Below are 19,983 nucleotides of genomic sequence, written 5' to 3' on the forward strand. Positions count from 1 at the left end.
GCCCCTCTCTGGCTGGCCGCCCGGGAACCCAGCCCCCCAGCCCCTCGCGGCGGGCTTTCCCGGTGGGGGGGGGGGGAGGAAGGAGGCGCCGCCCATCTTGAGGAGAGAAACTTTCCACCTCGGGCCCGGGCGGGGCGGGGCCGGGCAGCACAGGAAATGGGTGGGCCCGGGACTGGGGCCTCGGGGAAGGCCCGGGGCTGAGGCCCGGGGCGGGAGGAAGTGAGGCGGAGGCCTCCCTGGGGGGCGGGCTAGCCCGGGGAAGGATGGCGGGGTCTCGGGGACCCCCGCCCCCCTAGGACGGAGGACACGGGGCCCCCGCCGCCGCACGCCCTTCAGGCTGCCCGCCCGGCGTGGGCGCCCCGGCCCCCTCCCGGCCCCTTGGGGCTCCTGGCTGACCGGAGGCCCTGCTCCAGCCCAGGGCTTCCCCGGGCTCCAGGCCGGCTGGCCGCTCTCGGACTGCGGGCCTGGCACCGGCGGCGCGGGCGCCCACGGCTCTAATCGGGCGCTCGCAGGTAACCCAGCGGGAGACGCCCGAGGGCCTCCCGGGGGCGGGCGCCGACACCCGGGCCGGCCCAGATAACGGACGCCGAGCCCCGGCCAGCTTTTCCCTGTCCTGGAGATGGAAGCACAGCCATTTCCATTCCACGCGAGTCCCAGTGCTTTGCCTGGACGTCAGGACTCGAACCCGGGGCTGCCTGAGGGAGGAGAGCTGCGCAGGGGCCGGGCCCCGGGGTGCTCTGGGGCTCTCGGGAGGACGAGCCGCTCCTTTCCCCTTCCCCAGCCTGGGGAATGGGGTCCCGGGCGCCGGGAGGCGGGCCGGGGGTGGGGTGTGGAGGGGCGGCAGCGCTTCGAGGCCCACGGCCCCGCCCGCCCGGCCCCCGCGCCGGCCGTTCCCGCCCCCGCCCCCCACGCAGCACCGAGTTCGCGGCACCAGGCCCCGGAAGCCCGGCGCCCCGCCCTCCGCCGGCCCTGGCCCGTGCCGGCCCCGCCCGCCTTCCACGGGGGTGCGGCTCCAGGAAACGGCGCGCTCGGCCGGCCGGCTGCCCGCTCCGCGCTGCGCTCCGCTCCGCTCCGGACGCCCGGCCACCCCGCGGCCGCCCCAGGGGCCGCAGTCTCCGACGGGGCGGGCGGGATGAGCGCCCAGGCGGGGCGGTTCGGCGCGGGCTGGCGGGAGCCGCGGGTCTGAGAAGCGGGCTGGCCAGCTGCGATGACCTCGGTGTGGAAGCGCCTCCAGCGAGTGGGCAAGCGGGCCGCCAAGTTCCAGTTTGTGGCCTGCTACCACGAGCTGGTGCTGGAGTGCACCAAGAAATGGTGAGTGGAGGGAGGTCCGCCGAGCCCTCTAGAAGGGCGTGGAGCCCCATCCGCTTGGGCCCTGGGGTCCCCAGCCTGGGGAAGTCGCGGGACCCTTCGGCGAGGGGATGGGCAGGGCTGGGGGATGGAGGTCGGGACCCGGTGCCCACCCTTGGCTTAGCGCTTGGGGTCAGGGCTCAGGAAGCAAACCACAGGTCTTAGGGGAGAGCCGGCTCCGGGAGCCAGCTTTGAGGTCTGCAGGTGTAGTCCAGGCCGGGACAGAAACTTTAGTCTAGCTTGGAACAAAGATTCGGGCCTCTTCCCCTGCCTTCTTGTGGGGCCCGAGGCCCTCCCCGTTTCAGCCCAACTGGCTCTGGAAAGCTGGAAATGTCTTCACGATGTCCTTAAAAGGGGAAACTGAGCACTTGGAGAGATGAAGAGGGAGGCGGAGAGTGGCTTAAAGGGGCCTGAGAGCCTAGAAGATTGTGAGTCCCGGAGGCTCCGCAGAAGGCCAGGGAGTAGGGTACGGGGTACAAGCCCTAGCCTGGACTGCTGAAGGGCCCCAGGGCACATGGCGCCCAGGCCCCCACCCGCAGCTGCCCGGGCCCCTGCGTCACACCCTAAATATACGTGCTCCCTGGTGTCAGCTTCCCTTGGCTGGATTAAGGCACAGCTGTGGGGGCCTCGGTCACCAGGCAGGGCTAAATTTAGGTTCCCAAGGGGAAGGAACCCAGTATGAAAGAATCCTAGGGTCTGAAGGGAAGGCAGCGAGCAGAAGCAGCCCTGTCCCTGGGCCGGCTTCTCCCAGACCTGTTGGTATGCCCTTCATTCAGCAAGGGGCCAAGGGAGGATGGGGTCTGGCTGGCGGGGGGCGGGGGGGGGGGGAGTTGCACTTGCAGAGCCTGTGAACTCTGACCTCTGGCTTCTGCCCCAGCATCCTGAGTGAGGTCAAGCGGGATGCTGGACGTGGGGGTCCTGGTGAGCAGGCTTCGCGAGCAGGTGGGATCGGCGGGGCTGAGTCACTGGCAGCCTTGGGGAAGGCCTTCTGGGCTTCTCAGCCTGGAGCCTAGGACAGGAAGCTGCCCAGGTCCAGGCTTCCTAGGAAGGCGTGCCTGGCCTGAGTCAGGCTGCCTAGCAGGGCTCCACCTTACCCAGCCACCCTGATTCGCTTCCCCTTTCTGGGAAACTCCTGGCTGGGCCAGTGCCTGTAGTTTGGGGGGTTGGGAAAGGGAGCTGAGCTCTGGGCCAGAGGCTCTCCACTCCGCGGTGCCACCTTCTAGCCGCCAGCCTCTCTGGGCCTCAGTATCCTCGAGGGATTGACACGCAGGTGAGCCTCTTCTCCTGCCTTGATCTCCATAGGAGGCAGGAAGCCAGGCAGGCCCAGACCCAAGCATCCTGACGGGCAGGGAGCCGGCCAGAAGAGCTCTGGTGTTGTCTCTGTGATCCTCACCCACCTTCCGGGTTGGGCACTAACCCCCGCAGGCCCCCCCCTCCCCCCGCCCAGCCATGTGTGGGCTCCGTCTCTGGGATGAGGCCCAGTGCAGCCGCCTTCCTCCTCCTCACGTTGTCTCTGCCTCTTCCCCACGCCTGCCCCTCCCGAGTCTGCTCAGCATTTGCTTCCGCGCCACCGCCTAGAAGGCTTCCTGACCTCGCCTGGTGCCCTGTGTCACCATCGCTCTGCCAAACCACAGCCCCAGGCTCTGAGTCTGGGGACACAGGAGTCCTGGCTGACTCTCTTTGGGGCCTCTGAACCCAGCAAAGGGCTGGGCATGGTGGGCTCTTGTTGTGGGTTGGGGGGGGGGAGTGTCACGTGACAAATTAACCCTATCTGTTCCTTTCTGGCCTCCCCTCCCCACTGGGCCCCTCGATCTTCCCCAACTCCAGCCTCAGCCGCTGGCACCTGCCATTCTCTCTGCCTGGAGCCCTGACCTCAGCCCCACCCACAGCCTCCTTCCTACTCTCACCTCTGCCCGCCGCCCGCCCTGGAGATCCCGCAGGGGCTAGTACAGCCACCCGAAGCGAGCTTGCTAGCTTCCTTCTGACCTGTGCCTTGCCACAGAAGGGTCTTCCCTCTGTTTCCCTCTGCACCCCAAAGAGGGCTAGGTTTATAGCGAGCACCCCACAAATACTTGCTTCTGCGTGGGCTGGTCTTGCCCCGAGGCCTTGCCCCTCCCTGCCCCTGGCTCGCTGTGGGCCTGGCTCTGGCGCTTGCTGTCTCCCACACCGGGTCCACGCTGGCCCCTGCTGTCCAGGCCTTCGCTCTTTGGCCTTGGCCCCGCCCTGTTCTGGCAGCAGCCACACCCCGCACCCTGTGCCCCCAGATAAGAGGCTGCCCAGGCCCTTTCTTGTGGGGTAAGGAGCTCAAAGTGAAGGGAGATCTTTCTTGCCTGGCTAGGGGAGGAAGGGGCGCGGAGGGTGGGCCTGACGGAGCTGTCCTCCCCTCTCTCCCGGCCCTAGGCAACCGGATAAGCTGGTGGTGGTGTGGACCCGCCGGAACCGACGTGTCTGCTCCAAGGTGGGAGAGGATGGCATTGAGTCCGGTTGGGGATGGGGCCAGAACGGGGCCCCGGAGAGCCAGAGGGGCTCCGGGGGGCTTGGGGACAGTTCAAGATCCCCTCATAATCCACCGAGGGAGAGGGAGCTGGCATCAGAGTTGAGGATCGGGGAAGTGAAGGTGCGGCTCAGGTGACAGAGTGCCCGTCCTCAGTGGAAAAAGCCGAGCAAAAGCTGGAAACCCTGAGTTCAAGCCTCAGTACTGGCATACTCCCTAAAACCTTAAGTGTGAGGCTGGCAGCTCGTGCCTGGAGTCCTAGCGACGCAAGAGGCTGAGATCTGAGGACTGCGTTTCAAACCCAGAAGACACATCTGAGAGGTTCTTACCTCCACGTAACCAGCGAAGAGCTGGAAGTGAACGTGTGGCTCAAGTGGTAGAACACCAGCCTTTCGCCTAAAAGCTAAGGGAGAGGCTCAGAACCCGCGGCTCACGTCTATAAACCTAGCTGCTCAAGAGGCTGACAGCTGAGGATCACGGTTCAAAGCTAGTCTGGGCAGGAAAGTCTGTGAGACTCATACCAACCATTAACCACTAAAAGGCTGGAATCTGCTGTGGCCGATGCGGTGGAGCACTAGCCTGGAGCAAAAGGAAAGCTCAGGGTTAATACCCAGGAACTGCATTAAAAAAAAAAAAAAGCGAAGGGAGAGCACAAGGCCCTGAGTTCCAGCCCCGTGTGCCCGGGCGTGCATGCGTGCGTGCAGACACACACACACACACACACACACACACACACACACACAGGGTTGAGGATGAGGGCAGGGCGGCGTGGAGATGGGAGGCAACGCCGGCGCTCAGGGAAGGTCCTTTGCAGGCCCACAGCTGGCAGCCTGGAATCCAGAACCCGTACCGCGGCACGGTGGTGTGGATGGTCCCTGAGAACGTGGACATCTCCGTGACGCTGTACAGGGTGAGTCCCCAGCCCCTGGCCACAGAAGCCAGAGGTCAGCGGGTGGGAACCCGGCGTGTTGTTCATCCCGATTGGGAAGAAGAGGGTGGCAGGAGCCAGAATCTTAGCGTGGGTGGCCCGGGAGGTCTTCTTGGAGGAGGCGTTGTGCCCGACCCTGCGGTGGGAGAGGCAGCCGGAAGGGAAGCCCAGCCCCACCTCGCCACACCGCCCCCCAGGAGCCCTGGCCTGCCCCTCTCTCCCCCCCAGGACCCGCACGTGGAGCAGTATGAGGCCAAAGAGTGGACGTTCGTTATCGAGAACGTGAGTGCGGGCAGGGGCCAGAGGCCGGGGCGTGCGGGGGCGTCAGGGCAGCACTGACGCTCCCCTGCTGCCCCCCTCCCTGTGACCCTAGGAGTCCAAGGGACAGCGGAAGGTCCTGGCCACGGCCGAGGTCGACCTGGCCCGCCATGCGGGGCCGGTGCCCGCCCAGGTCCCCCTGCGGCTGCGGCTGAAGGCCAAGTCGGTGAAGGTGGTGCACGCGGAGCTGAGCCTCACCCTCTCCGGGGTGCTGCTGCGGGAGGGCCGGGCCACGTGAGTGCTCGCTTGCCCTGCCCGACGCTGGCCCGTGTGGCCTCTGACCCCAGCCCTCACCCCCTGACCTCTGCCCCCCCCCCCCCAGGGACGATGACATGCAGAGCCTGGCCAGCCTCATGAGCGTGAAGCCGAGCGACGTGGGCAACTTGGACGACTTTGCAGAGAGTGATGAGGACGAGGCGGACGGCCCAGGGGCCCCCGAGGCCTGGGCTCGAGGCCCCCCGCCAGGTAGGCTCGCCGCTTGTGAACCCCGCCTTGCGGAGCGGGGAGGCCCGGGCCGCCGCCTCCGCCTGTGCTGGGGTGGGACGGGAACGCGTTACTGCCCAGCGTGGGCCCTGAGCTAAGTCCTACAGGACGGCCGGGTGGGGTCTCCCTCCCTCCCTGTCCCCGGTCCACTCCTCCCTGGTGGGTCCCGTCTGCCTCTCCCCTACCGGACCCGGGAAGCCAGGTCAAAAGCTCAGAGCGGGCCAGGCACGCCTGTAATCCCGGCGACTCCGGAGCCCGAGCTCCGAGGATCGAGCGCCAAAGCCAGCCAGGACGGCAAAGTCTCCCAGACTCTTCTCTTCAATTAGCTACCGAAAGAGCCGGAAGTAGAGCCGTGGCTCAAGTGCTACAGCACTGGCTGTGAGCAAAAGAGCTCAGGGACAGCACTTAGGCTCCGAGTTCAAGCCCCAGGGGCTGGGATTGTGGCTTAGTGGTAGAGCGCTTGCCCAGCATGCGTGAAGCCCTGGGTTCGATTCCTCAGTACTACATACACATAAAAAGCCAGAAGTGGCGCTGTGGATCTAGTGGTAGAGCGCTAGCCTTGAGCAAAAAGAAGCTCAGGGACAGCCTTCAGGCCCTGAGTTCAAGCCCCAGGACGGGGAAAATTAAAAAAGAAGTGCAGAGGGGCTGCAGCCTGGTTTTCCCACCCCTGCCACCGGAGCCTCCCTCCTTCCCTCCCTCCCTCCCTCCCTCCCTGTTACTCCTTAAAGCTTTGGTCTGCCTGCTCTATTTTTCTCTCCTTCTCTCTCTTCCTCTGCGTCTGCGGGCCTGTCTCCTCCCAGGCCGGGGCGGTGCCCTGCGGCTGGGGCGTCTCCCAGGTAGGCCCTCTCCTGAAGCTGGGGGGAAAGGAGTCCAACCTCTAGGGCCCCAACAAGGGCTAACTTTGTGCTTCCACCCACCCCACTTGTAGAGCACCCCCGGGAGCTGAAGACACTCTCTGAGGAGGACGAGGCCCAAGGGCGGCCCGGGCAGGCAGGTGAGGACCAGGCTGGGAATTGGAGCTGGGGACTGGGGCTGAGGGCCGGGGCCCGGGCCTCAGCTCCCCTTCCTTCCCCCCTCTCAGCTGCCAGCCCTTCTAGTGCTAAGGACACCGGCCCTGCCCCTGTGAGTGCCCCTGCTCCCCCGGCCAGGGCCTCCCGGGGGCAGGGGGCAGAGCCGGCTGCTCTAACCGGGGGCCGGGTGGGGCCTGAGGCCCCCAGGCCCCCAGGAACTCCACCGGAGACGAGGTGAGCGCTGGAACCCACCCAGTCCCCGTGGGGAGCTCTGCCCTCCCCTCCATCCCCCTCTCCAGCGCCCCAGCAATCTGCAGGGTGGGATGGACAGACAGTGGGGCCTGAAGGAGCCCCCCCCAACACACCTGCTCTCTCCTCAGGTCCTCTGTGAAGCCAGGCCTGGACATGGCCCCCACCCCGGCCCCTCGGCTCCGGAAAGGCTCTGATGTCCCCAGGACCCCAGTTCCCCAAGGGGGGGATGAGGTCCCCATGGCCTCAGAGGCTCCCCCTGAAGCAGGGGGCTCTTCTGGAGAGACCCAGGCCCAGACCAGCCCCCAGGAAGGGACAGAGGTCCAGGGAGCCAAACTGGACTCAGACATTGAGCACGGAGGCTCCAGAGAGGCCCCGGGAGAGCAGAGACCCTTGGCTGAGGAGGGGCGCGCTGGGGACAGCCCGGCGGCCCGGGGGGCAGACGCAGAGCGGGGGGCAGGAGGCAGCGAGGGGAACAGGAAGAGGTCAGTGGCCACAGCTGGGGAGAGGGAAGGGAGCTCAGAACTTAGTCAGGTGGATGCTGAGCAGAGGTCACAGGTGAGACACGGGGGGGCTATGGGGGCCCCCCAGGCGGCAGGCCTGCCGACGGAAGCAAGTCTCAGGGTGACTCCTGAGGCCCCTCCAAGGGGCTCTCAGGGGAAGATGGGGGTCAGGACCCCAGAAGAGGCTCCCACAGGCCCAAGCCCATCCCTAACTGAACCTGCCGGGCACTCCAGGCCTCTCAGTGAGCTCAGGGGCGCAGGGGTTGCTGCAGGACAGGAGACAGAGGGTACGGAGGTGAGGGGCAGAGCCCCTGGTGTGGGCAGGACTGGCCCGGAGGAGGGCCCCCCTGCTGGAGCAGCAAACACTGGGCTCCAGGTGAGCAGTTTTCAGGGGACCCCATCACCAGCCGACCAGGGGGTGCTGTCTTGCAATCTGAGGGCCTGGGAAGCAGAGGTGGGGGAGTCAAGGCTCCTGGGAACAGAGACTGAGCTGGCAGAGCAGGGAGTATTGGGGATCCAGAAGACAGATGCAGGGGGGTCATGGTTCTCAGAAATAGATACTGGGACAGCAGCAGCAGTTGAGGTGTTGGGGGCCCAAGAAATAGAGGCAGCAGCAAGATCAGGGATCCTAGAGCCGGAGGCTACAGGGATGGCAGAGTTGGGGACTCTGGGGAAGCTTCCAGGAATGCTGGGGACAGAGGCCAGGATACCAGAATCAGAGGCACTGGGGCCCCAGAAAGCGGAGGCTGGCGTTTCGGCAGTTCTGGGGATTAGGATACCCGGGCCCAACGGGTCAGAGACCCAGGAGGTATCTGGTGGTGCTGGTGTGCTGAGAACAGAAGCTGAGATATGGGGGGCCAAGGATACAGAGGCGGGGTGTTCTGGGGTGCTAGAGACAGAGGGTAAAATACTGGGGATCCAGAAGATAGCTGCTGAGTACCCAGGGGTTCCTGGGACAGAAGCTCAGATGTTAGAGTCTGAAATATTGGGGGTCCAGGAGACAGAGGTGGGTGCCCAGGGACAGACTCCAGGGACAAAGACTGGATCCTCAGAAATGGAGATCTTGGAGAGCCAGGAGATCGTATCATCTGTGGGTCTAGGGGTCCCCGGGATACAGGCTGAGAGAACAGAGGCCCCAGAGGCAAAAGTGGGGGATTCAGAAGTTAGAGTGGGAGAAACTGAGGCAGCAGAAGCTGAAATATGGGGGGCCCAGGAGACAGAAATAGGGGGTTCCAAGCCTCAGAGAGTAGAGTCTGAGATACTGGGGCTCCAGGAGACAGATGGAAAGGTTTCTGAGGCCTCAGGAACAGAAGCCGCACTAAACTCTGAAATTCTGGGGACCCAGGAGACAGACTCAGAGGGTTCCAAAGCTGAGACAGTAGAGTCTGAGATATTGAGGTCCCAGGAGACAGAGGTCGGGGGCTCTGTGACCTCAGGAACAGAAGCTGAGATAGAGTCGGTGATACTGGAGACCCAGGAGACAGGCATAGGGGGTTCCCAAGATGAGACAGTAGAGTCTGAGATATTGAGGTCCCAGGAGACAGAGGTAGGGGGCTCTGTGACCTCAGGAACAGAATCTGAGATGGAGTGTGAGATACTGGGGGTCCAGCAGACAGAAATAGGGGATTCCAAAGCTGAGGTAATAAAGTCTGCAATATTGGGGACCCAGGAGACAGAGATGAGGGTTTCTGGTGCCTCAGGAATAGAATCTGAGATAGAATTTGAGATACTGGGGGTCCAGCAGACAGAAATAGGGGATTCCAAAGCTGAGATAATAGAGTCTGAGATATTGAGGTTCCAGGAGACAGAGGTAGGGGTTTCTGAGGCCTCTGGAACAGAAGCTGAGATAAAGTCTGAAATATTGGGGGCCCAGGAGACAGAGGTAGGGGGCTCCAGTGCCTTGGAAGCTAAGATAGAGCCTGCGATACTGGGGACCCGGGAGACGGCAGGGAGAGGGTCCGGAGTTTCAGAGACAGAAATGGAGGGTACGGAGGTCCCAGGGTCAGAGACTGGTGAGGCAGATGACCAGGTACTGGGGGCCCAGGAGGCAGAAGGCACAGTGCCAGGGGCTGAGGGGGGGCCGCAGAAGGCTGGAGTTCGGGGAGTGCTCAAATATGAGGCTTTAAATAAGGCCCCACTTTCTAATCAAGGAGTTTTAGGATCCCAGGAAATAGAGGCAGAGATTTCAGGAGTACCAGAGGCAGAAACTAAAGTTTTCGGGGACCAGGGGACAGAGGCTAGGGTATTAGAACCCAAACGTGAGGCTTTGGGGGCCCAGAAGGTAGAAATGGCAGCTTTAGGGGCTCCAGGGAACAAATCTGGTGTTTTTGAGGCCCAGGAAACCGAGTCTGGGGTCTTAGGAACCAAGAAGGGGGAAGAAGCTGAGGGACCCCTCCCGGAGGCCAGCCTGACGGAGGCGCAGGTGGCCGGTGGGGCAGGGGCTGGGGAGCCCGGGCCCGCTGGGGCCCCTTCCCCAGAGGAGCCTGAAGAGGACAGGAGGCTGCCAGGCAGCCAGGTAGGGATGGGGGCTGCCCAGGGCGTGGTCTGCTTCTTCCCACTAACCTGAGGCTGAGCGAATGGCAGTGCTGCATGGACCCACCTGGTGGCCTGAGATGGGGATGGGGTGGGGGCTCCGCTTCAAGAAGCCCCCTGGCCACCTCGTCCCCTCAGGGTCCCCCAGCTCCCCCACTCTGTCTTCCTGGGGCGTCTGCATGGAGTTGGATTACCCCCAGGCTGATGATCTGGGCTGGCTTTGAGAAGTAGCTACTCTAGTGACCTCTGGTCTTGCCTGGGGACCAATGACCTTGTATGTGACCTTGGACAAGATCATTCCCCAAAGCTGGAAACCTTTTTGCCCGCCCCAGGTTCTAGTCAGAGGTCTCTGATGGTCCCTGCAGTTTTGTGCCAGGCCTGAGCTTCCTTCCCCAGGGGCAGCGAGCACAGGTCCCTAGAACGCCTCCCTGAACCCCATCCATCCCTGTGCCCTCAGGAGCCGTCCGCCCTGGTCAGCTCCAGCCAGTCCCTGCTAGAGTGGTGCCAGGAGGTCACCGCCGGCTACCGCGGTGTCTGCATCACCAACTTCACCACATCCTGGCGCAACGGCCTGGCCTTCTGCGCTATCCTACACCGATTCCACCCAGACAAGATGTGAGCTGCCCCGGGGGCGTGAGCGGGGGGGGGGGGGGGGGGGACAGGGGAAGCACAGTCCCCACCGCCCTGACCGGCACCTTCTCCACAGCGACTATGCCTCCCTGGACCCGCTCGACATCAAGCAGAACAACAAGCAGGTGAGACGGGCGGGAGCCATGGCTGGTGGGAAGGAGAGTAAGGGCCAGACTAGGCGTGTGAGAAGAGAGAAGCCACAGGGACCCAGCCCTGCGTTCTGTTTGTTTGTTTGTTTTGCCAGTGCTGGGGCTCGAACTCAAGGTCTGGGTGCTGTCTCTGAGCTTTTGTGCTCAAGGCGAGTGCACTACCATTTGGAGCCATGGCTCCCTTTAAGGCCTTTTGGAGATAAGAGTGTCATGGACTTTCCTGCCCAGGCTGGCTCTGCACCGCGATCCCCAGATCTCAGACTCCTGAGTAGCGGGGGTTACAGGCGTGAGCCCCCAGTGCCTGGCCCAGCCCTGCTTTCATACATGCTTTACTCTGTGTGTATGTGCGTGTGTGCGCGTGCGTGCATGTGCGTGGTGGAAGCAGGGCTTGCACTAAGGGCTTAGGTGCTCGCTGTCCCTTAGCTTTTTCACCCTCAAGTGCTGTAACATAAAGCCACAGCGCCACTGCTGGATTTTTGCTGGTTCATTGGAGATAAAAATCTAGGGCTTTTTTGCTTGGGCTGGCTTTGAACCAGAATCCCCAGATCTCAGCCTCGGGGGTAGCCAGGAATGACTGACGTGAGTGAGCCCCCGGCGCCCAGCTTGTTTGCCTCGGTGATCGTTAGATTGGTTTTCCTCGTTGGGTTGCGGTGTTTCCTTTAGCACGTCTATGCGTGTGTGTGTGCATACATTCTCATTTGCCTCTCGCTGGCTTTCCCCGCGCTATCCTGGTGACGGGGCGGCCATTAGCTTTCCCTCCTCCTCTGGGGTGGGGGTTGCAGTTGGAAGCGCTGCTAGGGGAGCCCCCCCCCCCCCACGGCTGACCCCGCGCCGCCCTTCCTAGGCCTTCGACGGCTTTGAGGCGCTGGGCGTGTCGCGGCTGCTGGAGCCGGCGGACATGGTGCTGCTGTCGGTGCCGGACAAGCTGATCGTCATGACGTACCTGTGCCAGATCCGCGCCTTCTGCACCGGCCAGGAGCTGCAGCTGGTGCCGCTGGAGGGCGGGGGCCGCGCCGGCACCTACCGCGTGGGCGCCCCGGGCCCCCGGCCCGAGGACCTGGACGCGGGCGGCCTGGCGCGGCGGCTGCGCGGGGCCGGGGCCGGGGCGCCCGGGGAGGCGGCCGCCGGCGGGGCGCCCTCCGCCCGCGGCCCCCGGGACGACGAGGCGCAGGCGGCCGGAGCCGCGGCCCCCGCGGAGGCCCCCGCGGCCCCGGCGCCCACCGAGGAGCGGGTGAACGGGGCCGGGCCCGGCGTGAAGCTGCGGCGGCCGTCGGTGAACGGGGAGGCCGGGCCGGTGCCGCCGCCGCGCGCGCACGGCTCCTTCTCCCACGTGCGGGACGCGGACCTGCTGAGGAAGAGGCGCTCGAGGCTGCGCAACAGCAGCTCCTTCTCCGGGGACGAGCCGGACGCGGGGCCCGCGGCAGCCACGGGAGCCACGGGAGCCACCGGGGCCGCGGGAGCCGCGGGGGCCGCGGGAGCCGGGACCACGGGACCGGGGACCGCGGTGAGTGCCCGCTGCCCTTCCATCTCAACCTCCCGAGTAGCTAGGATCACAGGTGTGAGCCACCGCGTCCATCCGCCCATCCACCCACCCACCTATCCACCCTCCCACCCACCTATCCACCTACCCACCCATCTACCCACCCACCTATCCACCCACCCACCCCTCCATCCATCCATCTATCTGTCTGTCTACCTACCTACCATCTATCGCTTCCATTTCCTTGGAGTTCATTTAGATATTATTTTATGTGGTCAGAGACACCTGGGCTTTGCACCTTTCTGTTCCTTCCCCCGCGGCTGCCCTTCCTTTGGTCTCACCATGTGTGACTGCGTGGAGATCTATAGAATCGATCATGTCCCAGTGCATTTTAGGCCTGGTTTCTGCATAGGAGAGGAAACATGTGCCTTTTGTCCCACTGAGCTTGGCTTACCTCACTTAACATGATTTGTTCTCCGTCCATCCATTTCCCTGCAGATGACGTAATATTATTCTTTCCAGGGGCTCTGTAAAGTTTCATTGTGTTTAGGTCCATGTTCTTTGGATCCACTCATTCATTGTAGGGCACCGAGGCTGTTTCTGTAACTGGGCTATTATACATAGTGCAGCAATAAGCACGGGTACACAGTATCTTTACAATATCCTGGCTTGTGATGTTCCAGGTAGATGCCCAGAAGTAGTACGGCTGGGTTGTAGGGAACGTCTATGTTGGTTTGTTTGCTGTCCAGAGTGGTTGTACTGGTCTGCATTCCCACCAACAGTGCAGTAGGGTTCCTTTCTCCACATTCCCACCCACATTTGTTGTTCGAATTCATAGTGGTGGTCAGTCTAACTGGGGTGAGATGGAATCTCAGGGGTGTTTGGATTTACATCTCCTTGTGGCCAGGGATGATGAGCATTTCCTCGTGTGTTTCTTTGCCATTCTGACCTCCTCCTCTGAGAAGTCTCTCCTTAGCTCTTTTGCCCATTTAGTGATTGGTTTATTGGCTTTGGGAGGGGTTCGTTTCTTGAGCTTCTTGTGTATTTGGATATTAGGCCTTTGTCAGATCTATTGTTGCTAAAGATCTCCCAATGTGGCTTAGCGGTAGAGTGCTTGCCTAGTATGCATGAAGCCCTGGGTTTGATTCCTCAGCACCACACAAACAGAAAAAGCCAGAAGTGGTGCTGTGGTTCAAGTGGTAGAGTGCTAGCCTTGAGCAAGAGAAGCTCAGGGACAGTGCTCAGGCCCTGAGTTCAACTCTCAAAACTGGCAAAAAAAAAAAAAAAGGATTCTTCTAGCCTGTTGATTGTCTTAAAAAGAAAAAAGAAGTCCTTGTACTGGGCTTGAACTCAAAGCCTTGTGATTTTTCTTAGCTTTTTTGCTCAAGGCTGATGGTCTACCACTTGAGCCACAGCTCTACTTCTAGGTTTTTGGTAGTTACTTTGATTTTCCTGCCTGGACTGGTTTTGAACTTTGATCCTCAGAGCTCAGCCTCCTGAATAGCTAGGACTACAAGCACATCACAGGTACTCAGCTCCCTCCCTCCCTCCCTCCCTCCCTCCCTCCCTCCCTCCCTCCCTCCCTTCCTTTTCTCTTCTCTCCTTCCCTCTCTCCCTCCCTTTCCCCTCTCTCTTTCTTTCTTGGTGATTTGGGGGTTTGAACTCCAGGACTTTTTGTAGTTTTTGTTAGTTGTGGGGCTTGAACTCAGAGCCTGAGCACTGTCCCTGAGCTTTTTCCACTCAAGGCTAGTGGACTACCACGTTGAGCCACAGTGCCACTTCTGGCTTTGAACTGCGGTCCTCAGGTCTCAGCCTCCTGAGTGGCTAGGGTGACAGGTGTGAGCCACCGGCGCCGGCATCCAGGCCTTTTCCTTGCCAGGCAGGTGCTGTGCCACTTAGCCCATCCTTTCTGCTCTCCGCTTGGAATCTTTAACTCCAGGTGCTGGAGACCAGTGTGTTTGTTTCCTGCAGTGGAGGTTGGACGTGGGGCAGCCTTCTGGGCGCGTCCCCTTCCCTGCTTCCCTAGAGCTCAGGGCCCTTTCCCCGGCAGTCCTGTCACTGGGCTCAGGTCGTCTTGGAGGGAGCAGGGACTTACAGGGACTTGCAGCCACAGAGGTCCAGGTCATGGGGCAGCTGTCGGGCATTCACCACCAACGGCTGTCCAGTGATCGACCCTGTGTTTGGAGGAAAGGAAGGAATACATTGAGAAAGGCTTTCTGGAAGTAGCAGTGGCTATCTGAGCTAGTTGAAAAGATGGATTGGGGGCAAGGAAAATGGGAGGGGGTAACACTCAAGTAGAGGGACTTTCGCAAGCGAGCATGCAACAGTAGGAAAGTTAAGGGCTCAATAGGGAACTGCCAGTCATTTCCCCAAAGGCTTCCAGATGGTGGTGAGGCCATGCTCAGAGCAACAGGCCCCCGTGGGATCTCGGAGACACAGGGCAGAGGCTGCCCACGAGACGGCGAGCGAGCCAGAGGCCGAGGGCGCAGGCGCTCAGGCCAGCGGAACACAGCCGCGTCTAGCCCAGTCAGTCCCTGTGTGTCACGGAGCCGCATCTCGGACTCAGGGCCTGGGCCCTGTCCCCCAGCGTTTGTCACTCAAGGCTGGGCACCCTACCCCTCGAGCCACGGCTCCACTTCTGGCTCTTTGGTGGTTCACAGGAGAGAAGAGTCTCTCTGATTTGTCAGCTCGGGTTTTCACTGTGATCCTCAGATTTCAGCCCTCTGAGGATGTAGGTTCAGGCGTGAGCCCCTGGCGCCCAGCCGTCCTGGAGTTCTTTGAATCAGAAGGGCAGAGGCTCCCTCCCATCCTACATTCTGCTTCTCAACATCCAGCCGGTCCTCGGAGCCCAGAGCCGTCCGTGAGAGTACCGAGGAGGAATCAGGCAGACCCCAGGAAGGGGCGCTGGAACTCGCATCAGCTCAATTGTTGCTGACGTTGGCTTTTGTTGTTGTGGAGCTTGAAGGGGGCCTGAGCGCTGTCCCTAAGCTCGGTTTGCTCAAGGCTAGCACCCTACCACTTTAAGCCACAGGGTCACTTGCGGTTTTCTGGGGGTTCGTTGGAGATAACGGTCTCAAGGATTTTCCTGCCCTGGCTGGCTTTGAACTGCGATCCTCAGATCTGTAGCTGGGATGACAGGCGTGAGCCACCGGCGCCCTGCTTGAAGTTGGCCTTTTCTATCTCCTGCCCTGTGGGTTGGGCCCTCTCTTCACGGCTGGCCTTTCTCCACCAGCTCTTGGCTCCTCCGAACGCCGCTTCCAATGTCATCCTATTTAACCTGTGGGACACTTTAGCTCCGGGAGAGGAAAGCCCAGCCAGGTTCTGTGCCTGAGCTGTTCAATGGCGCCCTCTGCTGGGCCTATCTCTGTGGACTGGACAAGCCGCTTAACTTCTCTCTGCTCTTTTCTTTTGCCCGTTCTGGGGCTTGAACTGAGGGCCTGGGCACTGTCCCTGAGCTTCTTTTTCTCAAGACTAGCACTCTCCCACTTGAGCCACAGTTTAAAGTCTCACAAATAAACTGTAGATAAACTATAAAGTCTCACAGACTTTCCTGTCTGGGCTGGCTTTGAACTGCGATTTCCCCCTCTCAGTCTCCTGAGTAGCTAGGATTACAAGCGTGAGCCACCAGCGCCCGACACTCTGCTATTTTCTTGACGATGAGATGCAAAGGCACAAAAGCCCTTTGCCAAGTGGCAGTCAGTGTGCCAAAAGGAGGGCTGCCAGGTGCTAGTGGCTCACATCTGTATTCCTAGTTACACATGAGGTTAAGATCTGAAGATCCCAGTTCAAAGCCAGCCCAATTAGTTCATGAGACTCTGACCTCCAATTAACCACCAAAAGCCAGGGTGGTAGAGCACCAATTTTGAGCAAAAGAAACTGAAGGACAATGTCCAGGCCCTGACAGTACTGGCACAAAAAAGGGGAAAGCCTTACCAGTGCCTAAAACATAAATGCTCAGAAGATAGTGGGTAGTATTATTTGTCAGTGTCTCTGGGTGCAGAACCTAGGCGTATCAGAAGAGACTACCTCTGGTCAGGCAGTCGTTCGTAACCACCAGCATGAGGTGGTAGGTGGAGTCAGAACTGCCTGTCATGGGGGGCCCTGGGAAAGCAGCTTCTCACCCTCAGAATCAAGATGAAGACCTTCACTGGCAGGCATTGGTGGCTTATGCCCTGTAATCCTAGCTGCTCTGGAGCCTGAGATCTGAGGATTGGGGTTCAAAGCCAGCACAGACAGGAAAGTTTCTGAGACTCCTTTTTTGTTGTTGTTGCTTTGGCCAGTCCTGGGGCTTGGACTCAGGGTCTGAGCACCGTCCCTGGCTTCTTTTTGCTCAAGGCTAGCACTCTGCCACTTGAGCCACAGTTCCACTTCTGGCCATTTTCTGTATATGTGGTGCCCGGGAATCGAACCCAGGGCCTCATGTATAGGAGGCGAGCACTCTTGCCACCCGGCCATATCCCCAGCCCCAAGTTTCTGAAACTCTTATCTCCAACTAGCCACCAGAAAACCAGAAGGGGCTGTGGCTCAAAGTGGTAGAGTGCTAGCCCTGAGCAAAAGCACTCATAGACAGTGCCCAGGCCCAGAGTTCAAGCCCCATGACTGACCAAAAAAAAAAAAAAAAAAAGTTAAGACCTGCTTCCAGAGGCGTGAAGCTGAGGGAGGGAGGCAGAACCGGGTATGAGCGCCCGAGGGCGGGTGCAGGTGGCAGGCACAGCCCAGCGGGGCTGTCCAGGTCAAGTTGGTTAGGGCAGCTCAAGATGGAGCCTGAGGAAGGTTTTAGGGTTAAACTCACAGGCCCAGCCAAGGTGTCTGGCTTCCGTGCTCTAGGCCGAGGCTCTAGGGGTGGAAACGGGTAACGTGGGAGGGCGCCCCCTTCTGGCCAGAACATGGATGTGCTGGCGTGCCACCTGGGGCGGCATTGGGGCCGCCGAGTGTCTCCTTGGGAGACTCCAGCCCTCGTGGAGATGCCCCCACGGGGTGATAGGAGACCCTGTGAGGTCAGGGGCTTGGGGGTGCAAAGGTGCGTGTGGATGGGTCCAGGGCTATAGCAGGGCAGGGTCTGGGGGTGAGCAGCCTGCCCGCGCTCTCTGTGCCGGGAGTTCTGGCTCGGCCCAGGCTGGGTTGTCTGGAATGACTCCCAGGCTCAGCGGCCTCTCTCCCCACAGGAAGGCCCGATCCCCGACCCCAGCCCTGCCCCGGGTCCACCTACAGCCCCAGCCCTGCAGCAGCCCCTGGGTGAGTAGTTTTGAAGGGTCTGTGACCCAGTTCAGTTTAGGCTGGGCCGGGGCCTCTGGGGGACCCTTGCCGGTTAGGGGAGCCTTATCACCTGATCTCTGTCTGCAGGCGGGAGTCCTCCCTCGGAGGAGGAGGAGGAGGTGCCCCTCATTGCAGGGGAGGAGGCTGGACTGGTAAGGAGGGCTAAGTGGGAAGGACCGCCGCGTGGGTCTTTCTAGGGAAGGCCTGGGGAGAGCGCGCCTGTCCTCTGCCCCCTTCCCACTCCCCAGCAACGGTTCCAGGACACGAGTCAGTACGTGTGTGCAGAGCTGCAGGCCCTGGAACAGGAGCAGAGACAGATAGACGGGCGGGCGGCGGAGGTGGAGACGCAGTTGAGGAGCCTCATGGAATCAGGTAGGGTGGGCGTCTGGGGTCCCCCTCCTCAACACACATCACTCTGTCCAAGACGGTGGGAGGGGCCAGGAAGAAGCGCAGCCCGGAACCCCGGTCCCTTGCCGAGCCTGGACTAGGGGAGACCCTTGCTAGAGGCGCATAGCTCAGGCCTCTGGGATGCCCCGGAGAAGCAAGCACCCTCTCTAAGATGCCCAGTTGCTCTGCCCTGACCCGAGGCAGGCCTGGTGATGGTTCGCGCTTGATTCAGGTGTCAACAAGCTGGAGGAGGAAATGCTGATCCAGGAGTGGTTCACCCTAGTCAACAAGAAGAACGCCCTCATCCGCAGACAGGACCAGCTGCAGCTACTGTGAGTGCCGAGCGGGGAGCCCCTCCAGCAAGCCCCTCCTCCCCGCCAGCACAGGCCCCGCCCCTGCCCGCACGGCCCCGCCCCCAGCGGGCCGGGCCTGCAGGCAGGAGTAGCGGAAGTGAGCTAAAGCTGCTGCTTTTCTTTTTTTCTTTTTTTTTGGCCAGTCCTGGGCCTTGGACTCAGGGCCTGAGCACTGAGCACTGAGCACTGTCCCTGGCTTCTTTTTGCTCAAGGCTAGCACTCTGCCACTTGAGCCACAGCTCCACTTTTGGCCGTTTTCTGTATATGTGGTGCTGGGGAATCGAACCCAGGGCCTCATGTATACGAGGCAGGCTCTCTTGCCACTAGGCCATATCCCCAGCCCCAAGCTGCTGCTTTTCTACAAAAGATCTCTCTGTGGAATCACTGCAAGCCATTTTGTGAACCCCCCCCACCCGTAATTCTGGTCTTGGGTATAAAGTTTATACCTCTTGCTTGGTGCAAACTGTGGCCCAAGAAACTCAAGCTTTCCCTCCAGTTCCATCCCTTGCCTTTTACAGTAAGGAAAAGAGCCCCCCACAGGTGTGAGATTGTGGGGTCTCAGGCCACCTTCCACATAATTGCTTTGATCATCCTGCAAGGTGCAGGGGGCTTTGGCTCCTTTTTGCAGTTCGGGTCGCTTTCCAGAGTATTCTTTAGTTTGCTATTTCCACCCAGATAGTTTTTCTAGGTTGTTTCTTACTTTAAAAGACTAGTGGAAACGACAGCAACAAAAGAGAAGTCTGCATGAGGACTAAGCTGTCATGCTGGGGTCAGCCCGGCGGCCGGGGCGGTGGGGTGGCCCAGCAGGGGGCTCCCTGGGGCTCCCCTCTTCCTGACCCGGCCCCTGCCTCCCAGCATTGAGGAGCAGGACCTGGAGCGGAGGTTCGAGCTGCTGAGCCGGGAGCTGCGGGCCATGCTGGCCATCGAAGGTGGGCAGGGGCCCGGGGGGAGGGGGGGACGGGCGAGAGGCCGGCCGGGGGGCCCCGGGCGGGCGGCCTCCTGACTTGGGCTCCTCGGCTGCTCAGATTGGCAGAAAACGGTGGCGCAGCAGCACCGGGAGCAGCTGCTGCTGAAGGAGCTGGTGTCCCTGGTGAACCAGCGGGACGAGCTGGTCCGGGACCTGGACCACAAGGAGCGGATGTGAGCGGAGGCCTGGAGGCCCGGGGCGGGGGCGGGGCGGGGGGGGGGCAGCCGGAGGCCCCGTCCACCCGGGTGCTGATCGCAGCCCTTCCGCCCCCAGTGCCCTGGAGGAGGACGAGCGCCTGGCGCGGGGCTTGGAGCAGCGGCGCCGCAAGCTGAGCCGGCAGCTGAGCCGGCGGGAGCGCTGCGCCCTGAGCTGAGCCCTGAGCTGAGCCCGCGCTGGGCCCCTGGCGCCCGGCTGCCCCCCTCCCTCCCCCGGCCGCCCCGGGCTGCCTGGACCCCCACCCCCGGGCCCCCGGCTGCCCTTCCGGGCCGTATTTATTTGTCGGTATGAATGTGTGCGTGTGTGTCCCCAATGGCCAGAACCCGGCCGAGGGCTCAGGGACCTTGGGGAGCCCCTCGCCCCCCAACCCTGCCGGAGACTCCCCAGCAATAAAGCCAGACAGCAGACATCGATGCCCGTGCCCGTGGCTTTTTCTCTGGACGGTTTGGGTTTCAAAAAGAGGAAGAGGGTGGCGTTTTTCCACAACCCTAAAAACCACCTGGCCGACTTGGCAATTCCCAGAGGTAAACTGAGGCAGGGACCTACGCCTTTGGAGAACGATGACCCAGGAGGGGAGTCCCATTTTGAAAGAAGACGTGCAAATGGCCAACTTGCTTCCTATTTTATTTATTTTTGTATGGTGGTGGGACCTCACACATAGTGGGCAACCCATTTATTTAT

The 19,983-nt window shown here is 61.5% G+C and overlaps 1 protein-coding gene across 13 annotated transcripts; it reads left to right on the forward strand.

Moving 5' to 3' along the window:
• The first annotated feature begins 909 nt into the window (after positions 1 to 909).
• Positions 910 to 19,715, forward strand: Ehbp1l1 (EH domain binding protein 1 like 1). Of its 13 annotated transcripts, none has more exons than XM_048361688.1 (21): positions 910 to 1,311; positions 3,748 to 3,805; positions 4,656 to 4,751; positions 4,998 to 5,051; positions 5,143 to 5,321; positions 5,410 to 5,552; positions 6,371 to 6,406; positions 6,499 to 6,564; positions 6,652 to 6,814; positions 6,961 to 9,847; positions 10,322 to 10,479; positions 10,571 to 10,619; positions 11,488 to 12,147; positions 17,289 to 17,358; positions 17,467 to 17,531; positions 17,628 to 17,751; positions 17,999 to 18,098; positions 18,975 to 19,048; positions 19,145 to 19,259; positions 19,360 to 19,462; positions 19,514 to 19,715. In XM_048361688.1, the coding sequence occupies exons 1-20, from the start codon at positions 1,208 to 1,210 to the stop codon at positions 19,457 to 19,459; spliced, it is 5,301 nt and encodes a 1,766-aa protein (XP_048217645.1). In that variant the 5' UTR covers positions 910 to 1,207; the 3' UTR covers positions 19,460 to 19,462; positions 19,514 to 19,715. The 13 variants fall into 13 exon arrangements, with proteins under 13 accessions (XP_048217645.1, XP_048217644.1, XP_048217646.1 ...); XM_048361693.1 differs by having other exon boundaries at positions 914 to 1,311; positions 6,961 to 7,708; positions 9,671 to 9,847; positions 19,360 to 19,715; XM_048361692.1 differs by having other exon boundaries at positions 915 to 1,311; positions 6,961 to 7,708; positions 9,665 to 9,847; positions 19,360 to 19,715.
• Positions 19,716 to 19,983: the final 268 nt, after the last annotated feature.

This window comes from Perognathus longimembris, chromosome 13 (genome assembly GCF_023159225.1).
Source record: "Perognathus longimembris pacificus isolate PPM17 chromosome 13, ASM2315922v1, whole genome shotgun sequence".
NCBI lineage: Eukaryota > Metazoa > Chordata > Mammalia > Rodentia > Heteromyidae > Perognathus > Perognathus longimembris.